Source organism: Mustelus asterias, chromosome 12 (assembly GCF_964213995.1).
Source record: "Mustelus asterias chromosome 12, sMusAst1.hap1.1, whole genome shotgun sequence".
NCBI classification, from domain to species: domain Eukaryota; kingdom Metazoa; phylum Chordata; class Chondrichthyes; order Carcharhiniformes; family Triakidae; genus Mustelus; species Mustelus asterias.
Genome location: NC_135812.1, coordinates 35,561,209 through 35,571,671, shown reverse-complemented (window position 1 = coordinate 35,571,671; position 10,463 = coordinate 35,561,209). Strand labels below are relative to the sequence as shown.

General features: G+C 44.0%; 1 protein-coding gene across 1 annotated transcript; it reads right to left on the bottom strand.

Annotated features, from left to right (window-relative positions):
- Window positions 1-3,013: 3,013 nt before the first annotated feature.
- On the bottom strand, window positions 3,014-10,196 carry LOC144501920 (fibrinogen-like protein 1-like protein). Its single transcript, XM_078225956.1, has 3 exons — window positions 10,118-10,196; window positions 5,055-5,134; window positions 3,014-4,383 (listed from the first exon to the last, which is right to left on the bottom strand). Coding segments are annotated over exons 1-3 (693 nt in total). The 5' UTR covers window positions 10,120-10,196; the 3' UTR covers window positions 3,014-3,772.
- Between the last annotated feature and the right edge of the window lie 267 nt (window positions 10,197-10,463).

Here is a 10,463-nt window from a genome sequence, read left to right as displayed (position 1 = left end):
ACCATCTGCGGCCATGACCAGCAGGACCACGACACGAATCTCCTGAATTTCCTACGCACTGCAACTCGCCTGATCCTGACCTACAACAGGGAGAAGTGTGTGTTTCGTACGCGCCGTTTAGCCATCCTCGGATACGTGGTGGAAAACGGGGTCATTGGCCCTGATCCAGACCGTATGCGCCCCCTCTCTGAACTTCCCCTGCCCACTGTGCAAAAGCACTGAGAAGATGCTTAGGCTTCTTCTCTTATTATACACAGTGGGTTCCCAATTACGCGGACAAAGCCCGTCCGCTCATTAAGTCCACTTCTTTTCCCCTAACACCAGAGGCCCGATTGGCCTTTGATAAATTAAAAGCCGACATCGCGAAAGCTACGATGCACGCTGTTGATGAGTCCATCCCCGTTCAGGTGGAGAGCGATGCATCTGATTTCGCCCTGGCCGCCACACTTAACCAGGCGGGCAGGCCCGTCGCCTTTTTTTCCTGCACCCTCCAAGGCCCCGAAATTCGGTATTCAGCGGTGGAAAAGGAGGCCCAGGCCATTGTGGAGGCCGTCAGGCACTGGCGCCATTACTTGGCGGGAAAACGGTTCACCCTGATCACAGACCAGCGGTCCGTGGCGTTCATGTTTAATAACACGCTGCGGGGCAAGATCAAGAACGACAAGATCTTGCGGTGGAGAATTGAACTCTCCACCTATAACTATGACATCATGTATCGTCCAGGGAAACTCAATGAGCCCTCGGATGCCCTCTCGCGTGGAACATGCGCCAGTATACAGGAGGACCGTTTGCAGGCTCTCCATAATGACCTATGCCATCCTGGGGTCACTCGGCTCTACCACTTTATAAAAGCCCGCAATCTGCCCTACTCGGTGGAGGACGTCAGGTCCATAACAAGAAGCTGTCGGGTATGCGCGGAATGCAAACCGCACTTTTACCGACCTGACCGGGCACAACTAGCCAAGGCCACTCGTCCCTTCGAGAGACTGAGTGTCGATTTTAAGGGCCCCCTTCCCTCAACAGATCGGAATGTGTACTTCCTCAACATCATTGACGAGTACTCTAGATTCCCTTTTGTTATTCCCTGCTCTGATACATCCGCTGCCACGGTTATCAAGGCATTCCGTGATCTTTTTACCCTGTTCGGGTACCCCAGCTACATTCACAGCGACAGGGGCTCGTCGTTCATGAGCGATGACTTGAGGCAATACCTGCTCTCATACGGGATTGCCTCTAGTAGAACCACGAGCTACAACCCTAGGGGTAACGGACAGGTGGAACGTGAGAATGCTACAGTCTGGAAGGCTGTCTTACTGGCGTTGAAGTCAAAAAGCCTTCCAGTCTCCCGTTGGCAAGAGGTGCTCCCTGATGCGCTCCATTCCATACGCTCACTCCTGTGTACGGCAACCAACGCTACTCCCCATGAGAGGATGTTTTCATTCCCTCGGAAGTCTTCCTCTGGGACCTCATTACCGTCTTGGTTGACGTATTCAGGACCTGTCCTCCTGCGGCGACATGTAAGGGCCCGCAAGTCCGACCCGTTGGTCGAACAGGTCCATCTCCTCCACGCCAACCCTCAGTATGCCTATGTGGCATACCCTGACGGGCGAGAGGACACAGTCTCGATCTGAGACCTGGCGCCAGCAGGGGACGTGGAAACCCCTGTCGCTCCCAAACCCCCTGTTACAAACCCCATAACTATTGTTTCCCCTCCGGACACAGCGCGGGCAGCATCGGGACCATTACTTAACCCTTTTACTCCCGTGTACAGCTTGCCTGAGTCCAGAGGATGGTCGCCACTTCAGGGCGTGACGGAACTCCATGGATTACCATCACCTCAGGGTCAACCGGCCCGTGAGTCTGTGGAGGAACAGTTGGACATCGCCTTGGGGAGAACGCCACTGCAAGTGCCTACTCCGGTGTCATCGCTGGTATTGAGGAGGTCACAACGGCGGTGCGGTCCCCCTGACCGTCTGAACTTATAGACTGATGACAAATTATTCTGTTTTTTTGTACCCCGCCGGCCTTTGTCTTCAAAGGAGGGGTGAATGTGGTGAACCATCATTGGTTCCCACTAGATAGTACTGAGCCAGGGTCTGGCCAGTACTACAAGTATGTATATATGTTGCTGTTGGGGTTAGGGATGGGTTGTTCTACTTGTTGCTGGGTTGGGCTGTTACACCTTGTATTATAGTTATTGTGGTACATCCCAGTCGGGCTCCGCCTCCTGGGAGAGGTCTAAAGGTCTCTGCTCTGTCTGGGACCCCTCAGTCTGGGATCGTGTATATAATTAGTAGCTGCCTTGTTACAGCAAATAAAAGCCTTTATTTCCTGAGCATCAAGCCTCATGTGTGATAACGCGCATCACCCACGCACCCCAGACATTCTCTCTTCCACCTTCTTCCGTTGAGAAAAAAATACAGAAGACTGAGGTCACGTACCAACTGACTCAAGAACAGTTTCTTCCCTGCTGCTGTCAGACTATTGAATGGATATACCTTGCATTAAGTTGATCTTTATCTACACCCTAGCTATGACTTTAACACTACATTCTGCACTCTCTCATTTTCTTCTCTATGAACGGTATGTTTTGTCTGTGCAGCGCGCAAGAAACAATACTTTTCACTATGTTAATACATGTGACAATAATAAATCAAATCAAATTTCTGAACAGTGGGGCAAGTCGGCAGGTTACCGACGATGGAGTCATTTGCCTCTTTCAGATACATGAATCCCACCTGACAGACACTGTCAACGCCAGTGGGAAACATTCCTGTTTTCCCAATGGCATGGGACCATAGCCTGAAAAATGGAGAATTCCACCCACTACCTAACCAAGGAAAGAAGAGTTTTGGTGAGAGAATGAATTGAGCTCTGGAGTGATACACCAACATTGATGATATCAATCATAAATGGAATTACTTAAATATTTGAACTGTTGATAATACTGAGTCATTTCATGGCAAAATCAGGCAAGAAATTCTCATAGTTTTAAGCATACAATCACAAACTCTTTGTTCCTGCAAATTTATTGAACAAGATCATAGTAATCAAATATACACAGATGATTAAAATACAGCAGCACAGTGAAAACACAGAAGCAGATTTATGGAATTCTATTTGGATTCGAGTGCCATACTATCCCCAGTAGAAACAACCCAAATGGCAGTCAGTGAACTCTCCCAACACAGTTACACATTGTGGTACATTATTTTGCAGAGTATAAACATGTTCACACGTGCTTTGACCATATCATTTCCCTGCATTAGAATTTTGCAAACAGTGACTGAGGTGTGAAAAATATTGAGATTGTCCCAGAATTATGTAAATCTTTAGCACCCTGAAATAATTGGACATCACCACCACCAGGATAACTAATTCTTTTCATTCTGTGACCATTAACCAGGGGTTAGAGAACCAAATTATGGATGGGAGAAATGATGAATATTGTGACGCCCAGAATTAATAGTTTCTACGTGAGAGAATCTGTATGAGTTTCACATAGACTAGCATGAATAGTAAATGTATTTGGGATGAGGGGAGTAGTGAATAATGGGGCAACTGGATAGGGAGAAGAGAATATTTAAGAGTATATCCCTTGTGGGATTGATTATCTAACATACACATGGAGCTAAGAATGGAGTGGATACTGTGCACTCCTGGCAATTTGCAGTAATGGAAATCATTTGATTGCTTCTTTGCGATATGATGATCATGGCCACTGAATAAATAGGTGTGACCAACAAGCAGATATCTTTCCCTGAAGCCCAAGTTAACAGGTTGGTTGAATCATCATGGTAACTTTCTTGATGGAAATTCCAGACCAGGTTGGATACTTGTAATTAAGATACGCATAACCACAAGCATCAAACCACCATCCCCCAAAACGAGCACCACAAGACCTTGAGTAGTTATCATAATCTCGATCCTTTGTGGAAAAAGGCTGGTTATCAACCATTGCAGTCTTTACACTTCGGGTCATTTGGTCACGAACATTCCCAGAAAATGCGCCAAGTCTGATGGTGTATTTCCCCTTCTCAGATTCTAGGTAAAAAGAGGAATATTCTGCATATCTAAATATATTCCTACTGTCTATAAACTCTATTCTCAGTTTGTACCTATTCTGCTTAGTTAGAAGGTAGATGTACTCATTGCCCAGCCAGTGATCACTCAACACATCACCAAAACCATATTTATATGTGGTCCAGCTTTCTTTCCAGGTGATCTTGCTGCCTCTGCTGTTTCTTTGAATCACCGTCCAGCCACCATTGCGCTTCATGACACATTTGACCACAAGTAGAGGGGATCGTACAGGCTGAATAACGTAAAGCCCTGAAGTAGCCCTTTTGTTCCTTCGTTTAATCGCTGTGCAGTCACGTGGCACTGAAGACAAACAAAATCATGCCATCAATTTTAATCCATACACAATAATCCTTCATATATATCGGGGAGCTGTGTTTCTAGTCAGTCCCAGCTAATAGCGTTGCCTCTTAAATGAATGCAAAATAAAAGAATCCTAACTATTCATTATTCATAAGAAAAATTAAGGATGAAAAAGACCTCTTGGCTTATTGAAACATGTCATCTGGTTCCAATCTCTCTAGTTACAGTTTCTAATAGATTTTTCCGCACTACTTTATCTGGTAAGCAGTTCCAGGTATTTACTTCTTTTTCTGGAAAGAAACTCATTCTAATAATTGTTTGTAAAACTGTTCCTCACTCATTTAAATGTATTTACTTTTACCCTCAGTACATTGAAGTCATCTGTGTTTAGCTGATATGTAACATTACATTTTTTTTACACCTCAGTGAATTTCCCTCTTTACTATCTGATCTTTAGACTGTCGAGCTCTAACCTTCTTTCACAGAGCTTTCCTTTTCATTGGAAGCAAGAAGGTTGTTCCTCTCTGCATCCAGTTCAGCAGATGTATTTACTTTTGTGATCTGGGTCTGCAGCTATAGTGCCACTAATATGAACAGAATGATTCTCAGGAGGAGATTTAGGGATCTGACTGAGTGGTCTTAATGTTGATTTTTGCAATAATATTTCTTACCTGCTGAAATTGTTGCCACCATAAGTATGAGGAAGAAACCAATCTGAAAGAAGATTCTTTGCTCCATTTTCATCAATCTCCTGGAAAGTAAAGATCATTTAATAGACCATGGTCACATCCACTTTTTAAAAGACTCAGACAAAAAAGGACTTAAAATCCACCTGTCGCAGTAAGTAACATACATCAACAGCATCCTCCATACCTACTCTCTATCCCTGAATATGTTACTGGAATAATTCAATGCGACTAGTTCCACTTTTTCCTCATGATAGAGCATCTCCAGCAAAGACTTCTCTTTCTGTCGCAGCATTGTTCTCTCTGCAATTCGAAATCTTACATGTGGCAGAAAAATCATACATGCACAAAGTTATAGGATCAAAAGACCATGGTTCTGCTCGCCCTCTCTCACCATACTCCAGCAAAAGTGTGGCAGAAGTGTGTGCAGCCATTGATGCAGGAAGGACTGTGATCTAGCGTTGGAATTTCCACATCTCTGGCTACTCAGTGAACATGTTGAGCAGCACGATAGCTTTAGGCAACCTGGGCACTGAGTGGTGGATTTAGAGTTCATTGTGTGGAGGAGTATCGGGGGTGCCGCAGAATAATGTTCCTGACAAGACCTAGCAACCCTCTCCCACAGTCTAGCAGCTCGTAGCTTTTTAACTATTGTAACACTGTGGTGATGGCATCCACCATTTAAATGCCAATTAGGGAACCTTCCTCCGATTCCCGACATCAGCAACAGAAATACTTTGCTGGTGTGATTCTGACATTACCAATGGATCATCATCCCAATCATTCCGATTGGGATAGTTGGGAACCTGTCTCGGGGGCAGGGAATTCATATGGTGTTCGTGGAAGTGGAAATGACTAGGGTTGGGAAGCATTTTCCGATCAGGGCCATTGTGATCTCCTGGACTCGTTTCGATCGCCTCAGGGGGTCGGAGAGGAATTTCCCAGATTTTTTTTTCCCCATATTGGCCCTGGGGTTTTTCACTCTGGGTTTTCGCCTCTCCCTGGAGATCACATGGTCTGGAATGGGGGGGTGGGGGTGAGTTAATAGGTTGTAATGAACAAAGCATCGTAGCTGTGAGGGACAGCTCGGTGGATAGGATATTGGTATGTAGATAGGCTGGAAAATTGGGCGGGGATCCTGGATTCAGGATTCAATCCTGGACCGGGGAGCGGCGCGGGCTTGGAGGGCCGAAGGGCCTGTTCCTGTGCTGTATTGTTCTTTGTTCTTTGTTCTTTATTCCCAGCCCCACAATGAGCTCAAATTTCTTTGAGCTCTTCAGCTTTCCAGCTGACTTTCTCCTGGTGCTGAAAATGTTTAAAGGTGGAAGGTGCACGAGCAAGTGTCTGTGTCACCTTCTCTACCGAACAATTTGGATGCAAGGAGATTAACATTAAACAATTGTTCATCAAATGTTTGCTCTGCACTTGTGTTGTCTTTCTGCACAATATTTCATTAATATTTCATTGTTTTGATTATACTTTCAGGAGATGTGAGCGTCAATGGCAAGGCCAGAATTTGTTGCCCATCCCTAATTGTCCTTGAACTGAGTGGCTTACAGCACCATTACAGAGGGTGGTTAACAGTAAACCACATTTCTGTGGATTGTGAGTCACAGGTAGGCAAGACCAGGTAAGGATGACAGATTTCCTTCTCAGTAGTGAACCAGATGGATTTTTACAACACTCATTTAATATTTATTTGTTGTACAGTCAGGACATATAAGAAAGTGTCACTAACTCCTAGGGGGCAATGTTACCAAACAGCTTCTAATTGCCAAATGTGTGTGAAAATGGGAGAGAATGGCGCTGTTCTTTGGTGTGGAGATGCCGGCGTTGGACTGGAGTGAACACAGCAAGAGTTTTAACAACACCAGGTTAAAGTCCAACAGGTTTATTTGGTAGCAAATACCATTAGCTTTCGGAGCGCTGCTCCTTCGTCAGATGGAGTGGAAATGTGCTCTCCAACAGGGCATAGAGACAGAAAATCAAGTAACAGAATACTGATTAGAATGCGAATCCCTACAGCCAACCAGATCTTAAAGATACAGACAATGTGGGTGGAGGGAGCATTAAGCACAGGTTAAAGAGTTGTGTATTGTCTCCAGACAGGACAGCCTGCAAGGCCAGGAGGCAAGCTGTAGGGGTTACTAATAATGTGACATAAATCCAACATCCCGGTTTAGGCCGTCCTCATGTGTGCGGAACTTGGCAATCAGTTTCTGCTCAGCGACTCTGCGCTGTCGTGTGTCGTGAAGGCCGCCTTGGAGAACGCTTACCTGAAGATCAGAGGCTGAATGCCCGTAACTTCAAATGCCCGTGCATCATGGGCATTCAGCCTCTGATCTTCAGGTAAGCGTTCTCCAAGGCGGCCTTCATGACACACGACAGCGCAGAGTCGCTGAGCAGAAACTGATTGCCAAGTTCCGCACACATGAGGACGGCCTAAACCGGGATGTTGGATTCATGTCACATTATCAGTAACCCCTACAGCTTGCCTCCTGGACTTGCAGGCTGTCCTGTCTGGAGACAATACACAACTCTTTAACCTGTGCTTAATGCTCCCTCCACCCACATTGTCTGTATCTTTAAAATCTGGTTGGCTGTAGGGATTCACATTCTAATCAGTATTCTGTTACTTGATTTTGTGTCTCTGTGCACTGTTTGAGAGCACATTTCCACTCCATCTGACGAAGGAGCAGCGCTCCGAAAGCTAATGGTATTTGCTACCAAATAAACCTGTTGGGCTTTAACCTGGTGTTGTTAAAACTTTTGCTGTTTTTTGGGCCATATAAAAATCGAATCTTACCTGGCTCTATCAAAAAAATTAGGCCAAACCTGTTTGTCACCAGTAGGGGGAGGGGGCAGGGTCCAGTTTGCCAGAAAGTTGGCAGATGGCAGCAGAGGACACCATTGTACAAATCTCATACATATTTTGCCTCAATGCAAACTCCGTCCCTCCCTCTGCACCCCCACCTCCTCTCACATCAGGCCACCTGTCTCTTGTTCTTAAAGTTGCTACTATTTGTTGCAGTCTATCACATTCTGCCCCCAATCAGTTGGAGATGTTTGAAGTCCCTGTCAACCACAGTGGGGAGTGGGGAGAAATACTCGGGTGAGGAATAAAGAAGACAGGTTGGAAGTGCTGTTCTGGAAGGTAGCATTAGACCATGTGTAGGTGTTTGAAGAACTTTAAAAATTGAACCAGGTTAATGGTATGAAATAATGGCAGTCACACAAATTCACCAGTGAGAAGGGTCTTTGTCTTGAAATCCTTAAAGAATGCAACTATTAAGATGAAAGAAAAGCTCCAATAGTCTGTTTGAACACAAGGCACAATAGCATTTGTAAGATTAGAACAAATTTGATTGTTGCACATTTCACTTAACATTGTCAACGTGAGATAGTGAGTACAGCAACCAACCAATAGAAAGTCAGATACACCTTGACTCATTTTGTACCCATGAAACATTGGTATTTTCATTTGCTCCCTTCGTTGTTTACACTTTCTTTTTTTGCACTTCCAGTGCAGAGCTGCTGAATACCTTGCTGCACAAAATTGCCTTCTAATGTTAAATGACTTATCAGTGGCACCCTGTCTGTTGGGACGTCATATGTACCGTAGACTTGGCTTTCCTCACATTCAAGAAGTTTGCATCCAAGTACAGCATTACAGAATTGTCAGAGTAACTCAGGATTACTTAGTCATATCAGCCTCCATGCAGCAGCACTCTGCTTTGTAGATGTGCATTCAAACTCATATTCAGAGTCTTGCTCAGGATGTGCTACATTTTGACAGTAAGTGAAGTGTTGACTCACCTGTTGGTTTGATGGATTACATTAAAATTTTTGTTTTTAAAGTTTACCTTTCAAATGATGGCTGTTTACAGGCATCAGATAGCTGCTGAGAAGCCCACATGTTGTCAGACTGTCTCTTCTAGATGATTTCACATTATTTGCTAAAGTTGAATGTTCCATCATTGCCAAGTTTTATACATTGCAACCAATCCAGAAATTATTCTTATTTATACAGCCTAACATCCATAAACTTCAGCTCATCAAAAACTGCTGTCCTCATTTTAATTCACACCACACCTGATTCAACCATCATCAGCCCTGTGCTTGCTGACCTACATTGGCTTATGTTCCAGCACAGCCTCCATTTTACCCCTCACTCTCTCTCCCCCCCTTCCCCATCCCAGGAACTTCCTCCAGTCCCACCACCCTCTGAGATCTCGGCACTGTCTCAATTGCAATCTCCTATTTCCACAATTTGAATTGTTTCAGCACCGGCAGATGTGCCTTCAGCTGCCTAATCCTAAACTTTGGAATTTCCTCGAGAGCTCTCTTTCCTCCTTTAAGATACTTTTAAAACTTCACTCTGGGTAAGTTTTAATATTTATTAAAGTTTATTTGTTATTAGTGTCACAAGTAAGCTTACATTAACACTGCAATGGAGTTACTGTGAAATCCCTTTTTGTCACCTGTCCTAAGATTTTCATGGGTGATCGGGTGACCAAGGTGTCAGATTTTGTTTGATAATGTTCCTGTTAAACACTTGTTCCTGTTAAGAATATATTAATATGTTAAAGGCACCACATAAATACAAGTTATTGTTGTTGTTGTGCAGATTAAAGATCTCTTTAGCATATGTCTCCAAATAATTAAATATCTCATTATCATATATTATGTATTAATTCAATACATTTTTATTTATAACCCAGTGATATTACTTAATGATCTCATTCTCATGTATGAAGCATTACTGTCAAAAGCTGTAAATTACTGTAAAAAGAAAACAAATGTATTCACATCAACAAGCACAAAGCTATTTAAGAACACTCAACACAAAGTGTGTGGATCTAAACTTAGATCTGTCTGAGAACATTTCTGCAAATCCTGCACCTTTAACATGACTTGCAATTAGCTACATGTAGATAGGGAATGTAAAGCAGGAACTGACCCTGCTCCATTACCTTCAGACTTGTTACTATACAGCAGATTGTGAATTAGCAGCTTAGAACAACAAGCAAGGCTACAGACATACTTACATTGTGGACAGGTTTCCAGCCACAGAGAGTTTGGAAGGCACACTGTATTTTGAGAGGTTGGGTGATGTATGTTATAGTGATATGCATGTGACGTTTAATAGAGGCGTTGACGTTCTCCCAAACACCTGTCAAACAGGCTTCACCAGATGTTAACATAAGCATTTTATTCAATTTTCATAAAGTTAAACTCGGGAGAAGGGTACTAGGAGGAATTGTAAATATGGGGGAATCTCTGATTGTGACAATAAAACTTATGTGAATTATGACGCCAGTGGAAACTTCTTCTTTACCACTCTACCCTCTTGGTCCATGAAGTCCCAGGATGATGTAACAAGTGACAGAAATG